The sequence below is a fragment of the Heliangelus exortis genome, chromosome 27, assembly GCF_036169615.1.
Source record: "Heliangelus exortis chromosome 27, bHelExo1.hap1, whole genome shotgun sequence".
Taxonomy (NCBI): Eukaryota; Metazoa; Chordata; class Aves; order Apodiformes; family Trochilidae; genus Heliangelus; species Heliangelus exortis.
This window is the reverse complement of record NC_092448.1, coordinates 3,773,643-3,794,623: the sequence shown is the minus strand read 5'-3', so window position 1 is coordinate 3,794,623 and position 20,981 is coordinate 3,773,643. Positions and strand designations below refer to the sequence as shown.

Genomic DNA, 20,981 nt, shown 5'->3' with positions numbered 1-20,981 from the left:
GGAGGATAAGAGCAGGCTCAGCAGCACCAACGAGCAGGTGATGGTTGGTGGGGAACAGAGTCAGCGTGGTCTGCTCACCCCACACCAGCTCCGTGGGCAGGAAGGGCTGGGAAGCTGTGACATGGAGGAGCAATCAGGGGCTTCACGGGGCAGCCTTGCTTCAGGAGATCATCAAACCCCACAGCTGCTTGTAATCACCCTCCCTGCAGGGCAGGGTTGTGAGGCAGTAAACACCAAGGTGCAGAGCTCTGGGGGCTCCCGTCGCACTCCCCAGGCCACATCTTGAAGAAGTTAACACTCAGCTTTGTTAAGCTTCCCACACTACATCAGCAGCTTGTAAATTAACCTCCAAGCTTCGCTCCTGCTGTTTGAGGTGGTAAATTGTGCTGGTATTGACACGAGGGCTGGATGCTGTGGTTTTCCTTCTGCTCCTGAAGAGGGGAAGGGTCTGGAGCAGAGGGAAACGCTGGGGAGATGTGGAGCCTGGGAAGGTCTGGGACCACACACCTCTGCTGGCATCTTTTGCTGGTTCTTGCTTGGGTGTTGTGAGCTGTGCCAGTATGCACCGGGTTGCATCACCTCCTCTTGCCCATTATCCAGAGTACAGCGTGTTCTTCCCCATCAGGGCTGGGAGAGATGGCAGGGAGGAGGAGAGGAGTTGCCACCTCAGCATGGGCTGTCCCGTGAAGCCCCTGATTGCTCCTCCATGTCACAGCTTCCCAGCACTTCCTGCCCACGGAGCTGGTGTGGGGTGAGCAGACCACGCTGACTCTGTTCCCCACCAACCATCACCTGCTCGTTGGTGCTGCTGAGCCTGCTCTTATCCTCCCTGCTATCAGCTTTAATTAGAAAACTCTACGCCCCACAGCTTGGTTTTGTGAGGGATGCCAAAGGCTTCACCAAAAAAAAACCAAAGAAGGTGACCAGCAAAGGTGGTTAATGGGAGGAAGGCTAATGAAGTTTTTAATTAGCAGGTGTGCAAGGTGCAAGGAGAGGGTGCAGTGAGACATGCACATCGTGACACCTGAAGCTGCCCCTGATGGAGCAGGAGCTCCTGGTGCTTCCTGGGGCTGCCTGCTCTCCCTGTCACTGCAGATCAGGTGTGATGCTCTGACCCCCACTTTTGGTCTGGGGGGGGGGAAGATGGGCTGCTCTGTGCCAGATTCTGCTCTACCTTTTGCCTGTCTCAGCCACAGGGCCAGAGCTGTGGCTGCAGCCCCCACCAGTCCTGTCCTTTACTGGAGCATCCTCAGGTCCACACTGTCTGGAGCACATTTTCAGGCCATGCCTCCTGACGGCCTGAGAATGGAGATTTCTGCTCTTTGTGAAAGGCAGCAAAAGGAGCCTGCATGAAAAAGACATTATTTTCCTTTTCTTCTGCCTGAAACAGCACTGGGGAAACGGAGCCCACCTGCCCCTGGGTAGTGCACTGATCAGCTGAGAAAATGCTGAGGCTGGGCACTGGTGTCAGGCTGCTCCCATGTCCAAGAATGGGACATCTAAAGTGCCACTCTGGAACCAGAGAGCCATTAATTAAAGCTCAGCAGGATGGGCTGTCTCTCCTGATAGAGATCTCCCAAGGGCTTCTGCACTGGCACTGTCAGATATTTCTACATTACCCTGTGGAGCAATTTCCTATCCTTTGTCACTTCCCCATTGATTGAGGACTTCTTCCACAAGAAACTCGTTCATGTTCCAGAGCACTCGGTGCTCTCCTGTTGCTTTAGGGGCCAGCCTGGGTCATGATCTCAGGAGAGAACCTTTCTTCCAAAATGGATCCCTCCAAAACCTTTAACAGAGACCATTGCTCTTTCTGTTGGTGTTTCCTGGCAGTTTACTCCAATTCCATCCACTCTGTGCCAGGAATCCCATACTACTGGGGCCTGGAATGGGAGCTGTACAGTGGAGCAATGGGCAAGGTGAGAAGATGCCCCTGGTGTTTTCTGAGATGATCCAGGGAGCCCATGATACCTTCAGCTCAGGGTCCCGCTTCCCGAGGTGCTTTTGGGGGCCTCTGGATGGCCAAACCTTGTGATCTCCAGGAGGCTGCTGGGGGGGTCACTCATCTGGCCGGGCTCCTCATCCCTCGTGTGGAATTTGCATCCCCTGCACATTTGTACGGCAGGAGCCCGGCCACGGGGGATGGCTCTGAGGAGCTTGGGCCTCGGCTGGGAGACGGAGGCCTCTGGAGCTGAAGAAATGCCAGTGGGAATCACCAGAGCCCCAGGATCAGATACGGGAGGTTGTCTTTAAGGAAATTACCTGCCTGGCCCAGCAGATTTTTCCTCTAGATTGGTGGCTGGCAAGGCGGAAAGCAGCCGCAGCGCTGGTCGGCACCTCCCAAAAGTTGGGATCCACGGCTCCTCCCTTGGCCGCTTGCTCTCTGCCCCCACCCCTGTGCCTGGGATATAAGGCCCCTGAGAGCAGCCTGGGCACTACACAACCCACTCCAGCCAGGCAGACAGCTGCACCTCCACTTCCAGCACCTCTGCTCTTGAGGAGACCCAAGCAGAAGCCTTCAGCATGGGTAAGAGACACTCGGCAGCCTCCCCGCAGCCCCCGGCAGCTCCCGCCCGGCAGCTCCAGCTGCATCCAGACACTGCCTGGAGCCTCCAGACATCCCACCCTCAGCCCCAGGACCACCTGGAGACTTCTTTTCCAGGCTCGACCCCCAGTGGGGAGCTGGTTCTTGGAGGCAGCTCCCTCTCTCTCTCTTCTCTCTCTGCTCCTCTGCTGCTGGGGAGGGGATGGGTGAGGGGCTCAGGAGGGGATGCAGGAGGGACCTGAGCAGGTCCTACCCCTCCTGCACAGACACTTTTCATGCTGTGGCTCTTTCTGACTTTATTCCTCTCTTCTTCTCCCCCCAGACAGATGTAGAGTTCAGTGCTACGAGTACCCCAGCTGCCCGGAGCCTGTGAAAGGCAAGTCCTCTGGAGCATCTTTTGGAACGGGAGCGTTTGGCCAAGAGCTCCGTGTCAGCGCAGGCTCCGTTAGTGACCGGCGGGTGCCGAGTCCCTTCTCCCACGGGGAGAAAACTCTGGATCTCTCCACGGAGATCCCCATTTGCTGTTCCCTTGCTGCTGGGGCAGTAACAGCACCAGGCTTGGACAGCTGGCAGTGCCCAGGGAGGAAGGTCACAGCCTCCAGACAGCTCCTCCAAGTTGATCCAAGCCGAGAGTCTGTAGAAGCTTTTCCTCTCCTTTCTGCCTGCTTCCTGGCATGTTTTAACAGGAGTTTTCTGTGCCCCCAGCTCCCAGAGAGGAGGTTGCCTACGTGACCTGCACCTACAGGGAGACGGGCATCGACCAACCTGACTTCCTGGCCACCATTGACCTCAACACCTGCTCTCCATCCTTTGGACAGGTACCCCTCTCTTGACTGTGTTTTTTTGTTGGAATGGTGTGTAGATGCTGGCTCGGTGCTTCATGGTGCCCCCAGATTCAGGACTTTCACTCTTTTTGCTGGGGACAATCAGATTGCTTGATCACCACTCTGGTCTTCAGGCTGTTTCAGCCTTCTTGGCTTCCTGCATCTTCCTGTCTCACCCACCCTGCCCTGACTCTTTGCCCTTTGCCTGTTCATGTCCTGGGACACCTCTTGTGAGTTTTGTCAAGGCAGGTCTGCTTTTTGCTTTACCACTCGTGTTATGTGTGAGGCAGGACTGTCTTTTGGAACCTCACCTCCCTGCTCTCTTCCCACTGTCCTCCGTGTGCCTGGCTCCAGTTCAGTCATCTCCATCTCTGTGTCCTGGGGACAAGTTGGCTCTGACTCACTTCCCAACTCACTTCCAGAGCATCTGCTAGTGAGCTTTTGAGCACGTGCTCTGAATCACCCTGTCAGTGGCTGCTCAGTGTGGAAAATGGTCCCTGAGTGACCCAGGTGGTTGAGGGTCTCCAGCACTTGTGCAGCGTTCAGCGTGTTTCTGTTGTGCAGAATTTTCAGAGCTGTTCTGTGGGGCTCTGTCCCAACCCAACCCGTCCGTTGTCATCCCCACAGGGGAAACCAGCACTTAACTCTCTCTGCAGGCTGCAAAGTCAGATTATATTCATCAGGGGTACAACCTCTGCATTACTACATGAAGGGCATTAGCAGAAAAAACCCTTCGGAAAGTTTTTAACACATTTGGAACTCCACTCCTGTAAGGACTTTGCAGGGCAGCCCACACCACGCTTGCCAAGCTGCCAATCCCAACGTCTTCACAGACATTTTCAATTTTACAAGCAAGAGGTGAGAAACTCTTGACAGAATCTCCACCTTTCTCAGCTGCACACAGTTCACTGACAAAGAGCATTGGCCAGTGCCCAGACCAGTGCCCTCCTCCCTGAGGCTCCAGTCAAGTCCAGTGAAGGCACCAGCACAGAACCACCTCCCAGCATTAGGCTCCCCGTTTCTCCCCCCTCCCCGAGTGAACCCTAACTCTGCCTTGGCTGCCTAGGTGATCCACCGCCTGCCCATGCCCAACCTCAAGGACGAGCTGCATGCCTCGGGGTGGAGCACTGGCTACACCTGCCCTGACAATGCCACAAGGAAATGGAGCAAGCTGGTTCTTCCCTCTTTGATTTCTTCCCGCATTTACGTGGTGGATGTGGGTTCCCAGTGCCGGACTCCCAGGCTGTACAAGGTATGGCGGAGGTGATTCAAAGACAAGGTTCTGGGAAGGAGTTGGGAACTGGTGCTTCTGGAATAATCCCCCAAGGAAGAAGGGTTCTCTCTTCCTCTTCTCTTCCACCCTGATTTGAGAGAGCGGGGCCACGTTTCCATCTCAGCTCTCTCCTGCTCAGACCGAGGAGGGCCCCGATCCTCGCTGCCTTCTCTCTCTGTACACGATTCCTTCAGGGAGTGGCTGCCCCAGAGCTGCCCCCAGAGCAGTCAGGGGACACACAAGCTGCCAGGGCTTGCTGTCTCCTTGTGCTCTGTACAGAGGGGAGCCCAGAGGGCTCTGTGCTGCTCTCCAACGAGGAGGAGGAGGAGGAGGAGGAGGAGGAGGCTCTAGGAAGCGGGAGTTGTGGGAAGAAAGTTCCTGCAGGCCTCAGAGATGCTCAGAAGTCTCTGCTGGCCCAAGGCTCCTCCAGGGAGCGAGGGCTGGGCTGAGCAGGTGGAGGCTGCAGGGTGCGTGTCCCCTTCTTTCAGACCATTGAGCCAGTGGATGTCTTCTGGAAGTGCAACAAGGGACACCTGAACGTCCCTCGCACTCTGCCCAACGGCGATATCCTGATTGCCAACGTGGGGGATGCCGCTGGCCACGGAAAAGGTGGGAGAGCTGTGCCCTGGGAGAGCTCCCTGGAGGAGGGTGGGCAGGGCAGTGAGTAGGGGGTTTGTCACGCGTGCCCTTTGCGTGCCCCAGGTGGATTTATCGTGCTGGACGGGGAGACCTTTGAGCTGAAGGGCAACTGGGAAAACGAGTGCGAGGTGCCCCCCACTGGCTACGACTTCTGGTACCAGGCACGCCACAACGTTCTGGTCAGCAGCGCCGGAGCCGTCCCCAGGATCGCAGGACGTGGGTTTCGGCCCGAGGACTTGAAGAAAGGTGAGGGGAGAGGGCTGGAGGTGCAGAGGCAGCGAGGGGGGGGGAGGCCGTGGGTGCGGGCAGAGGGAGGGCGCGGGCAGAGCTCTCCCCGTCTGAGCGGCGTTCTGGGCAGGGGGGTTCCCAGCCCCCCCTCTCCTGACGGGGTTTTCCTTTTCCTCAGGGGTCTACGGGCGCCGCCTGAACGTGTGGAACTTGTCCTGCCGCAGCCTCACGCAGTGCTTTGACCTGGGCGAGGACTCTTTCCCCATCAGCGTGAAATTCCTCCACAACCCCGACGCTGCCGAGGGATTCGTCGCCTGCGCCCTCAGCGGGGTCATTTACCGCTTCTACAAGTGCGAGGCGAGTGCTGTGCGGGCGCCAGGGGAGAGCAGGGAGCCCCGGGGGGATGGGGAGAGGTGCCGGGGGAAGTTGGGGCAGCGGAGAGCAAGGAGGAGGCGTGTGGAGAGGGCAGAGCCCGTCCCTGCTTGGCAGGGCCGTGCTAGAAGGCTGTGTCTCTGCTGCAGAGAGACAACTGGGCAGTAGAAGAGGTGATCCGCATCCCGGCCAAGGACGTCACGGGATGGATTCTGCCCAAGATGCCAGGTTGGTCTGCCCCGAGGAGCTGGTTCCCTTTTCGTGCCAGAGCCCCGGGAAGCTTTGTCGGAGGGCCCGAGGGGCTCCTGTCCTGCAGGCACGACCTGGGAGCTGGGGCTGGGTGCCAGGAGGGATTTCTCTGGGTGCTGTGGCTCCTCTGGTCCTCCTGGTTCCTGTGCCTTCCCTTGAGCTCCTACTTTCTGTGCCCTCTCTGGAGCTCCTGGTTCCTGTGCCCTCCATGGAGCTCCTGGTTCCTGTGCCCTCTCTGGAGCTCCTGGTTCCTCTCTCTGGAGCTCCTGGTTCCTGTGCCCTCTCTGGAGCTCCTGGTTCCTCTCTCTGGAGCTCCTGGTTCCTTTGGCTCCTCTGGTCCTCCTGGTCCCTGTGCCTTCCTTTGAGCTCCTGGTTCCTTTGCCCTCTCTGGAGCTCCTGGTTCCTCTTCCCTCCATGGAGCTCCTGGTTCCTGTGCCCTCCATGGAGCTCCTGGTTCCTCTCTCTGGAGCTCCTGGTTCCTGTGCCCTCCATGAAGCTCCTGCTTTCTCTGCCCTGCAGCCTTCACCGTCGACCTCGTCATCTCTCCGGACGACAAGTACCTGTACCTCAGCAACTGGTTCCACGGAGACATCCGCCAGTATGAGCTCTCCAAGCACTGCAAGCCCCGTCTGGTGGGACAGGTAAGGCAGGAGCAGAAGGGGCAGCACCGCTGGGCTGCTCAGCAGGAGCTGGGGGTGGCTGGGTGCCAAGGCAAGGTGTCTGCACGGGCTCTCTGCAGGTGTTTGTGGGAGGCCTCCTCCTCCGCTGCGGCCCCGTCACCGTCTGCAGGGACGAAGAGCTCAAGAGCCAGCCGGAGCCCTTGGTGGTCAAGGTGGGTTCTGTGTCCCCTTTGCCCCCGGGGGTCCTTGGGCCCGTGGCTCTGTCCCCTCCTCTGTCCCCTCCCTGTCCCCTCTCTGTCCCCTGCTCTCCCCTCTCTGTCCCCTGCTCTCCCCTCTCTGTTCCCTCTCTCTCCCCTCTCTCTCCCCTCTCTGTCCCCTCCTCTGTCCCCTCCTCTGCCCCTCTCTCTCCCCCCTCTGTCCCCTCTTTTTTTCCCTCCTCTGTCCCCTCTCTGTCCCCTCTCCGTCCCCTCCTCTGTCCCCTCTCTCTCCCCTCCCTGTCCCCTCTCTGTCCCCTCCCTGTCCCCTCCCTGTCCCCTCTCTGTCCCCTCCCTGTCCCCTCCTCTCTCCCCTCTCTGTCCCCTCTCTGTCCCCTCCCTGTCCCCTCCTCTCTCCCCTCTCTCTCCCCTCTCTGTCCCCTCCCTGTCCCCTCCCTGTCCCCTCCCTGTCCCCTCCCTGTCCCCTCTGCTCCTCTCGGGGGCAGCACACCCGTAACCTCCCCGCTCTCTGCTGTCCCGCAGTGCAAGCGAGTGTACGGCGGGCCTTGTAAACTGCAGCTGAGCTTGGATGGCAAGAGGCTCTACGTCACCAACTCCTTCTACAGCACCTGGGACAAGCAGTTCTACCCCAACCTGGTCAAGTAAGAAGCCTCTGGGAGGAAAGGGGCCTCCCCTGGGCCTGGGTGGTCCCTCTGCCGGGAAGGGGAAAGGCCCCTGGGGCGGGGGCCGCGGGGGCACAGAGGTCCTCAGGGACAGATTGTCCTCAGAGCATCCCCGCAGCTTGGGAAGGAGAAAGGCTCCTCCTTGGGGAGGAGCTGGAGGCTGAAGGGCAGGATCTCCTGCAGAGGACCAGGGGGTGCTGGTGGGTCACAGCTGCGCTCTTGTCCCCTGGCAGGGAAGGCTCTGCCCTGCTGCAGATCGATGTGGACACTCAGAAGGGAGGCCTGACGGTCAACAAGAACTTCCTGGTGGATTTTGGAAAGGAGCCCAACGGGCCTTGCCTTGCCCACGAAATCCACTTCCCTGCTGGAGATGCCACCACTGAGACCCAGCAATAGGCGCCACGGGGAGGACTCCCTGCTCCTCCTCCTCCTCCTCCTCCTCCTCCTCCTCCTCCTCTCTCTTCCGTAGTGCAGCCATTAGGAAAGGGCGCGGGGTGACTGGGTTGGGGTCCCCATCCCTTGCTGCAGTCTGGATTTCTGCTGGGCTGAGCTGCAGAGCTCCCTCAGCCTCCTGGTGCGGGTGTGGTTGGGGCAGAGCAGTGGGCAGGACAGGCGGCACCTTCTGGGTTTGGCTCTTGGCAGGGCAAAGCCAGCCCTGGGCAGGGCTCAGCCAGCACGGCCCCGGGGCAGTGGCTCCCAGGCAGAGCTGGGCAGGATGCAAAACCCCCCTCTTGGCAGAAAGTGATGTTCCCAGTTGGGCTGAGGGGCTGCTCTTCAGCCAGGCCCCTCCTGGATGGGCTTTCCCGGGCACCAGAGCCCTGGGGCTCCCTGGGCACCTCCCGGGTGGGTTTGCTCCCAGCCCAGGAGTGGGAAATGCTTGATTTTGAGAAGAGGTGCCTGCTCCTGACACTGCTTTGCTCTCGTTCTGCTTGAAACACGAATAAAACAGCTCTTTGCATCAGCTGCATCTTCACGTGTCTTGCTTCCCTGAAGCTTCCCAGAATTTTTTTCATCAGTGGTTAACGATTAGGGTCAGGGTTTTGGAAATCCTTACAGCCAGACCTCTGGTTGACCAGGGGTGTCTATGAGCCTTCCTGAACCCCTCTTTCCCTCAGCCAGGAACACGTGTGGCAGCTGTGGAGCTGCAGCACAGATATTCCTATGGATGCCATTCCCGTGGCAGGGAGCACGGTGCTCACCTGTGGATCTGGGAATGTCGGAGTCACTCAGTGGCCACAGAGACTGAAATGTATGAAGCAAGATTTGTTTGCAGTTGGGTGAGAAATGCTGATGCAGCTCACCAGAACTACCCAAGTCTGGGTTTTCTCTGAGCTTATCAGCACTACCTCCTGTTTGCCCTCGCAATAAATCAGAGGTATCCTGCCTAAGGATGCCCAGCCTGGCAGCATCCTCCTGGCAGCATCCTCCTGGCAGCATCCTCCTGGCAGCATCCTCCTGGCAGCATCCTCCTGGCAGCCCAGGAATGGGAAATGCTTGATTTTGAGAAGAGGTGCCTGCTCCTGACTCTGCTTTGCTCTCGTTCTGCTTGAAACACGAATAAAACAGCTCTTTGCATCAGCTGCATCTTCACGTTTATTTCACTAAAGCTTTTTGGATTGATTTCACTGGACCAGAAATGCCTCCAGTGGTGATAAGATCAGGGGGTTGAAAATCCCTAAGACAGGACCTGGGTTGTGCAGGGATGCCTCTGAGCCTTCCTGGAAGCTTCTGGTAGAAATTATTTTCCCTGGTTCAGGTTTTCTTTTCACGTGTGTGTGTGCATTCTTCCAGGCTCCAAATATTCTTCTTATAGAGACACCTGGCAACTCTTTGCTCTTTTTCTGCCCCAAACAAACAGGGTTTGTCAACAGCAGTGCCACGTTGTCATCACCATTGCCTCTGCCTGGAGACAGCCCCAAACAATGCTCCTGAAATGTCCCTTCCAGCCCTGCAGGTCACACTCCAGCCTCCCAATAAATGGAATCACAGGGGGGCTGACTTTGCTCCACGGGTGGAGAAAGAACACAGACCCTGAGCAGCTGACCCAAACATCTCAGGCTGCACTCCAAGGATTCAGTTTACACTTCTCAGTGTATAACAAGGCACTTCCCTGCAGCCTCTCACCTCATCAGAGAAGTAGAGAGCTCAAGGCAAAAAGATAAAGGATTTTTTGTTAATGGTAGCTCTCATCACAACTGCTTTGGCACAACTTTATTCTTTAACTTTTCCCATTAATAACTGGGATAGAAGACATCTTGTTGTGCTCCTGCACCTCCTGAAAATACTACACATAGACTTTCCTCCTGGTAGAAACACATCTTCTTGTCTTGGATACGTGCTGGCAGCAAAAATATAAATGAATTTGCAACCCTGAATTAGCAGTGGGTGAGGGAGCCCAGGAAGTTGTCACTTGTGAAGGAGGCAAATTCCACTGTGCCCTCCTGTGGTCATCCACAGGATCTTCTACTTTATTTAACCCCAAAAATCTTAAGTTGGGCTGAGGCTGGTTAGAAAGCCCCTGGAATGACAAGATCCTGACAGAGCTACTTGTGTAGTTCAGAAAGACCCAGAGGCAGCAGCCCACAAACACAAACCTGAGCTCTCAAAGCCTGGCTGCAAATATCTTGGGCCCAGGAGTAAGCAGAGAATGAAAGCTTGATGGTAAAATATGACATTGCTGATGTCATTCCTGCAACTGGCAAAGCAGAGCAGGAAGCAGCAGAGCCCCGCGATGGACACAGGAGGGAAAGCAACAGATCTAGAGAGGCAGAAAAGAGGGAGGAGAGAGAGGGAGAAAGAAAAAAAAAAACAAAAAAAACACCAAAACCATCTCCAGACAACAATTATATCCAGATATCAGAAGTGCTGTCTCCACCAGGGTAACGAATCTCATGAGCCAGGGCAGGTCCATCAGGCTCCTTCCCAAAATCCACCAGGAAGTTTTTATTCACTTCCAACCCTCCCCTTTCAGTATCCACATCGATCTGCAGCATAACAGAGCCTTCCCTGAAAAACAGACAAGAAAAGAGATATTGGGAAAAGAATTCGTATTTGTTGCTCCTCTTCCATGTTTGGGTGGAATTTGTCTTCGTTTAATAGAAGATGGAAAGAATTCCAGCTTCCAAATGAGCCTCAGCAGGTCTCAAACCTGAGTTTCATTGCCCCCTCCAATCAGCAATGGGTAAGAATTAGCAGTTGTTACACATGAAAGGAGAGACAAGCTGCACTGTGCCCTCCTGTGGCCATCTGGATCATCATCTCCTGCCTTTAACACCCAAACCAAACTCATGCTGATCTACCCAGAAGCAGTTTGAGGTACCACGGACCCCAGGAGGCTTTTGGCCCTGCTCACTGCTTTCTGCACCCACTTCCCAATAGATCAAGATTTCAACAAATCGTGTGTGCAGCCCCCAGCAGCAAGAACTCCTGAAATGGGAGTCATTGTGGAGTCATCCTCCTTCCCCAAAGTTTCCTTACTTGACAAGGTCTGGGTAGAACTGCTTGTCCCAGCCACTGTAGAGGGAGGTGGTGACATACAACCTCTTCCCATCCAAGCTCAGCTGAAGCATCTGAGGTCCCCCTTGCACCCTCTTCCCCTGAAATGGTAACAAGGAGTTCAAGACAAAAGAGAAATGCAACAATGCTGCCAAAAATGCAACAATGCTGCCAAAAGAGAAATGCAACAGCAAGGAGAAAGAAACCAGCACAGCAGTTCTGCACCAAGCACTCTGAACCCCTTGACACTGGGGCACCAAATCCCCTGGTTTTGGGGCAGAGTTTTTATTCAGACTTATTCCCTACTAACAGGGAGCCTTGAAGCCACTTGAGATGAGTTCCAATTAATTCATGGAACGAGCACACACCCAGAGCAGAAGGAGCTGGCTGAGTGCTTCAGCCACCAGGTGTTGGGAGAGCCTCAGAGTGTGAGGAACACACACTGCACTCCTGTGCCATCAGCCAGCTGACAGCAGCAGGCAAGGTGTTCTTACACAGGCCTTGGGACAGCTGAACAGCTTGTCCCATCCCACCAGGGACCCAGAGCACTTACCAGGATTTACCAGCTCCACCTGCCCAGGCTGCAAGCCAGACCCCAACTACCTGAGCCACAGCTGTAGATGTTGTGTGTTTGTCTGAGGTGTGGGGGGACATTTCCAAAGGGATTATAATTAGCAGAGTCCACGTTAGGAAAACATACTTTGATCACAAATGGCTCTGGCTGAGACTTCAATTCTTTGTCCTCCACTACAGTGACAGGGCCACCTCTGGTGATGCTGCCTCCCAGAAACACCTGCAAGCAAGGGAAGGGCTGAGAACAGGCACTGGCTGCCCAGGGAACATGGGAGCAATGTTGGGACAGTTCTCAAGCACAAGTAAATTGTCATTTTCTCCTTGAAGAGGAAGAAGAGGAAGAAGAGGAAGAAGAGGAAGAAGAGGAAGAAGAGGAAGAAGAGGAAGAAGAGGAAGAAAAAAAGAAAAAAAAGAAAAAAAAGAAAAAAAAGAAAAAAAAGAAAAAAAAGAAAAAAAAGAAAAAAAAGAAAAAAAAGAAAAAAAAGAAAAAAAAGAAAAAAAAGAAAAAAAAGAAAAAAAAGAAAAAAAAGAAAAAAAAGAAAAAAAAGAAAAAAAAGAAAAAAAAGAAAAAAAAGAAAAAAAAGAAAAAAAAGAAAAAAAAGAAAAAAAAGAAAAAAAAGAAAAAAAAGAAAAAAAAGAAAAAAAAGAAAAAAAAGAAAAAAAAGAAAAAAAAGAAAAAAAAGAAAAAAAAGAAAAAAAAGAAAAAAAAGAAAAAAAAGAAAAAAAAGAAAAAAAAGAAAAAAAAGAAAAAAAAGAAAAAAAAGAAAAAAAAGAAAAAAAAGAAAAAAAAGAAAAAAAAGAAAAAAAAGAAAAAAAAGAAAAAAAGAAAAAAAAGAAAAAAAAGAAAAAAAGAAAAAAAGAAAAAAAGAAAAAAAGAAAAAAAGAAAAAAAGAAAAAAGAAAAAAAGAAAAAGAAGAAAAAAAGAAAAAAAAGAAAAAAAGAAAAAAAAGAAAGAAAAAAAGAAAAAGAAGAAAAAGAAGAAAAAGAAGAAAAAGAAGAAAAAGAAGAAAAAGAAGAAAAAGAAGAAAAAGAAGAAAAAGAAGAAAAAGAAGAAAAAGAAGAAAAAGAAGAAAAAGAAGAAAAAGAAGAAAAAGAAGAAAAAGAAGAAAAAGAAGAAAAAGAAGAAAAAGAAGAAAAAAAAGAAAAAGAAAAAAAAAGAAAAAAAAGAAAAAAAAGAAAGAAAAAAAGAAAAAAAAGAAAGAAAAAAAAGAAAGAAAAAAAAAAAAGAAAAAGAAGAAGAAAAAGAAGAAAAAAAAAAGCCTCACCTGTCCCACCAGCTTGGCCTTGCAGGTGCTGGAGATGTCGTACTGGCGGATGTCTCCGTGCAGCCAGTTGCTGAGGTACAGGAATCTGTCATCCAGGGAGATGAGGATATCAGTAATGAGACCTGCAAGGTAATATTCAAGAGCAAAGTCAGGAAACAGACAGCACCAGCAACAAACAAGACCCTGAGTCTGTTGCCTTCCAGTGTTCCAGTCACAGGACCCCCAGGACAATGCATTAAATAAGGGCTGAACAAACCCAGTCCCTCTTGGGAGCTCAGAACCTGCTCCAAGGCAGCTGAGGCTCCACCAGAGCTCCCTGGAACACTCCTGAGTACTGTGAGCTCCTGCTGAAAGACCCAAACTCTCAGTATTTATTCATTGGTGAGGCCACACCTGGAGTATTGTGTCCAGTTCTGGGCCCCTCAGTTCAAGAAGGACAGGGAAGTGCTTGAAAGAGTCCAGCGCAGAGCTACTGAGATGATGAAGGGAGTGGAACATCTCCCTTATGAGGAAAGGCTGAGGGAGCTGGGGCTCTTTAGTTTGGAGAAAAGGAGACTGAGGGGTGACCTCATCAATGTTTTCAAATATGTAAGGGGTGAGTGTCAGGGAGATGGAGTTAGGCTTTTCTCAGTGGTGACCAGTGATAGGACAAGGGGTAATGGGTGTAAATTGGAGCATAGGAGGTTCAAGTTGAATATCAGAAAAAATTTTTTTACTGTAAGGGTGACGGAGCCCTGGAACAGGCTGCCCAGGGGGGTTGTGGAGTCTCCTTCACTGGAGACATTCAAAACCCACCTGGACACGTTCCTAGGGGATGTACTCTAGGGGGCCCTGCTCTGGCAGGGGGGGTTGGACTAGATGATCTTTCGAGGTCCCTTCCAACCCCTAGGATTCTATGATTCTATGATTCTATGATTTTTCTGCAGAAACTGAGCTCAAGCACTGAGCAGAATGGGAGCAGAGCTCTGGTAATCTCCTACTCAGTGGCTCAGAAGCAAGGTTAGTTTGGCTACACAAAGAACTCAGAATTTAGTATTTCACGAGGGAAATGGTGGTCATTTTAGGGCAAGGCTTTGCAAAAAGCTTCACTGTACTAAGGGACCAAGGAGGACACCACTCCATTTCTTTGCCAAAAATGCTGACACTAACCAGGCATGTCAGGGAGAAGCCATCCTTGCACCTTCTTGCTGGGTACTTCTATCACCTTCTCTGCTGCCCAGTCTCCTTTCTGCAGAAGGCACAGGAGAGATCACAGCATCATTGTCACCTCTGTCATGCCTGGCAGAGGGAGGAGAAACAAACAGTGCTATTTATTTACCAGGTCCTGCAGAGAAATGTTACCAAGGGGTGAGGATGGTGACTGTAATGCCAGGGAAAATATTAATGAGCAAACCCTGCAACAACACTTTGGCCACAACAACCCCATGGGGAGCTCCAGGCTGGGCACAGAGTGGCAGAAAGGGAGCTGGGATTGCCAGGAAGCTGAAGAGGAGCCAGCAGTGTGCCCAGGTGGCCAAGAAGGCCAATGGCATCCTGGGCTGGCTCAGGAACAGCGTGGCCAGCAGGTCCAGGGAAGGGATTCTGCCCCTGTGCTCAGCCCTGGGGAGGCCACAGCTTGAGTCCTGTGTCCAGTTCTGGGCCCCTCAGCTCAGGAAGGAGATTGAGGTGCTGGAGCAGGTCCAGAGAAGAGCAAGGAGGCTGGGAAGGGATCCAGCAGAATTCCTGTGAGGAAGGGCTGAGGGAGCTGGGGGTGTTGAGGCTGGAGAAGAGGAGGCTCAGGGGAGGCCTCATCACTCTCTACAACTCCCTGGATCCTGGTTGGAGTCAGGTTTAGCCCCAACGGGATGAGGTTCAACATTCCAAGTCCTGCACTTTGGCCACAACAACCCCCTGGGGAGCTCCATGGGGCACAGAGTGGCAGAAAGGGACCTGGGATTGCCAGGAAGCTGAAGAGGAGCCAGCAGTGTGGCCAAGAATCCCAGTGGCATCCTGGATGAGGAAGAGTGTGGCCAGCAGGTCCAGGGAAGGGATTCTGCCCCTGTGGAGGCCACAGCTTGAGTCCTGTGTCCAGTTCTGGGCCCCAAAATTCAGGAAGGAGATTGAGGCCCAAAGGAGGCAACTGGGCTGGTGAAGGGATCCAGCACAAATCCTCTGAGAGGCTGAGGGAGCTGGGGGTGTTGAGGCTGGAGAAGAGGAGGCTCAGGGGAGACCTCATCCCTCTCTCCAACTCCCTGAAAGGAGGTTGGAGCCAGGGGGGGCTTGGGCTCTTTTCCCAGGCAACTCTCAGCAAGACAAGAGGGCACAAGAGGTCTCAAGTTGTGCCAGGGGAGGTTTAGGTTGGACATGAGAAAGAATTTCTTTCTGGAGAGGGGGATCAGGCATTGGAATGGGCTGCCCAGGGAAGGGGTGGATTCTCCATCCCTGGAGATATTTCCAAAGAGCCTGGATGTGGCACTCAGTGCCATGGGCTGGGAACCACGGGGGGAGTGGAGCAAGGCTTGGACTTGATGAGCTCTGAGGTCCCTTCCAACCCAGCCAATTCTAGGATTCTAGGATTCTATGAACACCCCAGAACTCAAGCCTGCTCACCTTGGTGTCCTGGCTGTCTCCAGCTCCCTCTCCAAAAGGCAACAGCTCTACTCTTCACTCCATCACCCCACCACCACCATCCCTTCTCTACCCTCCTGTCTGCCCAACCCTGGCTGAGCAGCAGGCAGCCCAGCCTGGCACTGCTGGCAATTTTCACACCTCCTCATCAGCTGCCAGTTGATAAATGTTTGTTGACCAACTCACTGTTGAGCCCAAGCTGCAGCTACCTCCTCACTGCAAGGGTTTGTCAGGCTGCCTGGTGTTCAAGTGATCATTAATGCTCCCATCATTGCCAAGACCTTCCCCTCTTCAATACTTTCACAACTCATTAACCCTGATTGAAATGATCAACAAGTGACTGTGGAGGGCAGGGGAGTTGGGAGTGGATAGAATTAAACTGGAATTAGGAGCCTTTTTTGGTTTTTAAACCAAATTCTCCTGTTTCCCAAGCGATGGGTGGATTTCTGACACAGCCAGCTCTGAGCTGCTGTGTTTGCTCTGGTTTTCAGGGTTTACCTCAGTCTTGTAGAACCGGTGCACTCCCCCACTCAGAGCACAACCAACAAACCCTTCTGCAGCATCTGGGTTGTGGAGGAATCGAATTTCCAGAGGGATGGAGCCCTTCCCCAAGTCAATTGACTGAACGTGGGTGTGGGTGCTCCAGTCCCACACATTAATGCAGCGGCCGTAATGCCCTGGTGGATCAGGTCAGAGAAGAATGAGTGCAGAAGGTGTTATTTCAAGAAAGAAATTCCTTTTGAGAGTTTAAACAAATGCTCCCCCACCTTTCTCTACATCAGCTGGGTTAAAGCCATCTGCCAGGATTTTGGGGGCTCCCCATTCTGTGCTCAGCAGGACATTGTGTCGGGGCTGGTACCAGAAGTCATAACCCAGGCTGGGAACCTTTCCTCCCTTCTCCCAGTTTCCTTTCACTTCAAAGGTCTCTCCATCCAGCAAAACAAAGCCACCTGACACAGAAACAGAAGGAAATTGCTTGAAGAGATCCCCATTAACAGCACATTAATATTTAAATGCCTGTTTTCCAAACGTGCTGCCAAATGTGTGGAAGGACCCTGTGAGAAGGAGCAGGGCTCAGCACTCCCCACGTGAAGGGGATTTCTCCTCCCAGCTGGCATTTCTTTTTAGATGTCAGGCATTTTACACCCAAAGAGGTAACAAAATCTATAGGCAAGAAGCCTTCAAACTATTAAAATAGGAAATGCAACCCAGATTAGCTTTGGAAGGCCTCGTTTTTCCTTAGACAGGGAGAGGTTGGCACCAGAAGCTTTCCTGCCCATGTCATAACCACTGAGCTGGTGCAGATTAAAGCAAATTTTCCTTGTTCCATGCTGAGGGGACCCAAGTGAAATGTTTTAGTTGGGTTTCTCTGCAGCTTGTACCTCAGGAATGTGATACCTCTATCCCACAAATACTCTTCTAGAGCAAGCAAGGGGGTGAATACCTTTTCCATTGCCAGAAGGGTCTCCCAAGCAGCTGATTAAGATGTCACCACTGCCCAGACAGTGAGAGGTGTGAGGATTAGCCACGTTGCCCTTCCAGAATAACTCCACTGGCTCCACAATCTGAAATATGAGTCCACACACACCAGAGTCACCTTCTCAGAGATCACCACAGAGCACCAGCTCCAGATCCACCCCTGGGAGCTGGGCTTTCAAAGAGTGAGGAAGGAAGGGGTGTATGGAAGGGGGATTGTTCTGCTATTTGGGCTTTTGAGCACCTGCCACCTCCTGCTCTCTGCTCTCCCCACAGTACCAACCCTGACAGGTATTTGCTCTTCTCAAAAATGTAAAGAGCAGAGGTGAATGTTGAGAATCAGCCTAATTCATGCATGGGTGAGCCACTAATGTCTGTGTTTAATTAGTACCAGTGGCAGAAACATCACTTGGGCAGTGTCCAGGCATCAGCTCTCCCTGGAGTAGCAGCAGTTCAGAGGGGGGAAAAAATTGTGCCTCTGCTCATTAAAAGTTGGAACCCATTCAATCCCTGTCACGTGGTCAAAATACAAGAAACCATCAAAAGCCACCCAAAAGTACCTTATGGATCCTAGGAGCTCTCAAGTCTGTCCCCACATCCACCACATAAATTCGAGAAGAGATCAGGCTTGGCAGGATCAGACGATTCCTTCTCTTTGTGGCATCCCCAAAGCAGCTGCTGCAGGAATTCCACCCGGAATGATGGAGCTCATCCCTCAGGTTTGGCATGGGCAGGCGATGGATCACCTGCAAATCAGGGATCCAGAACCTCAAGCTTCAGTCTGGAATAGTTTTTTTTTCCCCCAGGCAAAGGGATGGGTCTTTGTGTCAAAGCATAAATTAATAAAGAGCAGAAGGGAACTGGTGTTTGTTATTCAGGAAGCAGATTTCAGGCTGAGATATGCAGAGCTGAAGCTGGAGGTGGGAGAGGGAAGTTGGGACATTCTGAGGGAGATGAGAGTTTAACTTTGCTGCAGAATTTCTGTCACCCCAGCACTGGTCAAGTGCAGTGCCAAACTGGGCAGCTCAAGGGCAGTCCCAGTGGCATTATGGATCTGGGCTATGGGTAGATAACCACCTTCAGCTTTCCATTTATCAAGTAAGTGGATTAATTTGTAATGCCTAATGTGTAGAATCATTATCATAGAATCATAGAATCCTAGGGGTTGGAAGGGACCTTGAAAGATCATCCAGTCCAACCCCCCCTGCCAGAGCAGGGCCCCCTAGAGAACATCACCTAGGAACGTGTCCAGGAGGGTTTTGAATGTCTCCAGTGAAGGAGACTCCACAACCCCCCTGGGCAGCCTGTTCCAGGGCTCTGTCACCCTTACAGTAAAAAAATTTTTTCTGATATTCAACTTGAACCTCCTATGCTCCAATTTACACCCATTACCCCTTGTCCTATCACTGGTCACCACTGAGAAAAGCCTAACTCCATCTCCCTGACACTCACCCCTTACATATTTGAAAACATTGATGAGGTCACCTCTCAGTCTCCTTTTCTCCAAACTAAAGAGCCCCAGCTCCCTCAGCCTTTCCTCATAAGGGAGATGTTCCACTCCCTTAATCATCTCAGTAGCTCTGCACTGGACTCTTTCAAGCACTTCCCTGTCCTTCTTGAACTGAGGGGCCCAGAACTGGACACAATACTCCAGGTGTGGCCTCACCAATGCAGAATAGAGGGGGAGGAGAACCTCTCTTGACCTACTAACCACACCCTTTCTAATGCACCCCAGGATGCCATTGGCCTTCTTGGCCACAAGGGCACATTGCTGGCTCATGGGCATCTTCTTGTCTACCAGGACCCCCAGGTCTCTTTCACCTCCACTGCTCTCCAGCAGCTCAGCCCCCAACCTATACTGGGACATCGTGTTGTTCTTCCCCAAATGCAAAACTCTACACTTCCCCTTGTTGAATTTCATCTTGTTCCTCCCTGCCCAACTCTCCAGCCTGGCTAAGTCTCTCTGAATGGCAGCACAGCCTTCTGGTGTGTCAGCCACTCCTCCCAGCTCAGTGTCATCAGCAAACTTGCTGAGGGTCCATTCTATACCCTCATCCTAGAGCTTAATACTCATGCTCAGTGTAATAGTGTTGCAAAAAGAACTATTAAACCACTAAGCACAAAACTGTTCTGAGTGTCTTGAGACTCATAAGATCTCTATATATATATTAGCTTTGAGGAACCTCATGAGAAAAACAGCAGAGGATTTGGTTGGTTCTACAAATATCTACTTGAAAATGATGATGTGAACCCCAATGTTCATCACCCAGGGAGCACCAGAGCCACCTCACACCCAGGTACCTGGCAATAGTGTGGAGACTTGGGGTCAACATCCACAGTGGCCAGGTAGTCAGGCTTCTCAATCCCTGTGTTTCTGTAGACACAAGGCAGGTACACAATCTCCTCCCGGGGACCTTTTGAGGAAAAAAAATCTTCTTTAATACATGAAATAGAAAATAATATCTAATAATGTAGAAAATAATAGCAGAAAATAATTTAACACGTGAAAAGAAACCATTGTTACAAATATTCACTGTAATTTCTGTAATTCCAGCTGTAAACTCTGATTCCTCCCAAGAAGCTGGGCCTCAGTATTTCTGTTTTGGCCTTGCTAATCCATGAAGGTGTTGTCCTGGTCTTCAGCTAATTTGAAAACAATTTCTTGATGTCTTAGAGCTAGAAAAGATGCTCCAGTACTTGCCTTTCATGGCATCCAGAGGAGTTGCATATCCTGGACCACATCCTCCACATTTTGCTGATTGGAGAGGGGGGAAAAAAAAAAAAAAAAAAAAAAAGTTCTTTTAATCTCCACATTATTTCAAAGAAGGTCTCTGAGAGGACATTGCATTCAGAGATTGCTCCAGTTCTGACACTGCCAAACACTTGGCTCCAGGGAGTGCTCAGGTTACTTGAGTTTCTGAAAATACACAGGGTCTGACACCCCGTGCCCAAAACGAATGAGAAATTGGGGCCTTCACTTCAAGGAGTTCAGCCACACAATTTTAATGCACATTTATATGTGACAAGGAGCTGGGCTTTAAGAAAATTGTGTTAAATGTTTTACAGAGAGCTGCTGAATCACTGCCAGCTGAGCAAGGAGACAGATTGCCCAATCTGAACAACCCATTTCATTATTTCTGGAATTTCTCCAGTCTTTTCTCTGCATATAAATGGTTATTGTAGAAGGATTTACAGCTGGGGGAAGAGGAGAGGCTGGAGGTGACCAGAGAGGAGAAGAGGAAGTTTCTTGGCTCCTTCTGTATCAGTTTGGCTCCCAATCAACACCTGAGTGAAAATGACATTAAACCAGCCTGGTGCTCTGGGATTCCCCTGAGAGAGCCAAGAGAACCCAGGCTGAGGGTTCCATCCATCAAAGTCTTGGCCAGGATTAAGAAAATATTACCCTGAAACATTGCTTTAAGGGGCAGTTACAACATGCTGCAAGTTTCTGGGTTGAACTGGCACACATAAATCTGCTTTTAGAGAGCTGGGGAGCTGCTGGCAGGCTGAGCCTCTGCCACAGTGCTGGGAGATTTGCTCTGGAGCTGTTTAAAACCCAGAATTCCAGCAGGATCCCAGCACCTTTCTTCAGGACAACATGAAGGGAAATCCATGTTGGTAGAAGCAAAACCACAGCATAGCTGCCTGCCCTTTATTCCTCACTGTCTGTAATAAAAATAAGCAAACCAGCTAATTTTGTGCTGTTCTTTGATATTTAAAAAAAAGAAGTTTATAGCAACTTTTGGGGTTTTTTTTTTTTTCCAGAATGACACAAATTGAAGATTCTGAAGCCAGAGACAGTGCCCATTCTTGGAAGGCAAAATCCTTCCAGCAATCTGCACATGGAAGCTCCTGACTTCACAAACTGGGTCTCCTCAAGAAGAGTAATTTAGTACTTTGGGTTGAATTTCCCATTCTTTGTGAGCAGAAACACAAAA

At 51.6% G+C, this 20,981-nt stretch overlaps 2 protein-coding genes across 2 annotated transcripts; one reads left to right on the top strand and one right to left on the bottom strand.

Annotated features, from left to right (window-relative positions):
* Positions 1-2,419: 2,419 nt before the first annotated feature.
* Positions 2,420-8,588, top strand: LOC139787824 (methanethiol oxidase-like). The gene is made up of 12 exons (XM_071727156.1): positions 2,420-2,527; positions 2,868-2,921; positions 3,251-3,363; positions 4,436-4,621; positions 5,131-5,251; positions 5,345-5,527; positions 5,688-5,866; positions 6,031-6,109; positions 6,650-6,771; positions 6,870-6,962; positions 7,488-7,606; positions 7,861-8,588. Exons 1-12 carry the CDS (start codon positions 2,524-2,526, stop codon positions 8,021-8,023), a joined length of 1,416 nt encoding a protein of 471 aa, XP_071583257.1. The 5' UTR covers positions 2,420-2,523; the 3' UTR covers positions 8,024-8,588.
* A 1,190-nt stretch (positions 8,589-9,778) lies between these two features.
* On the bottom strand, positions 9,779-19,832 carry LOC139787713 (methanethiol oxidase-like). Its single transcript, XM_071727000.1, has 11 exons — positions 19,745-19,832; positions 19,345-19,457; positions 17,604-17,789; positions 17,012-17,132; positions 16,335-16,517; positions 16,066-16,244; positions 14,110-14,188; positions 12,961-13,082; positions 11,823-11,915; positions 11,105-11,223; positions 9,779-10,633 (listed from the first exon to the last, which is right to left on the bottom strand). The coding sequence occupies exons 1-11, from the start codon at positions 19,749-19,751 to the stop codon at positions 10,471-10,473; spliced, it is 1,365 nt and encodes a 454-aa protein (XP_071583101.1). The 5' UTR covers positions 19,752-19,832; the 3' UTR covers positions 9,779-10,470.
* Positions 19,833-20,981: the final 1,149 nt, after the last annotated feature.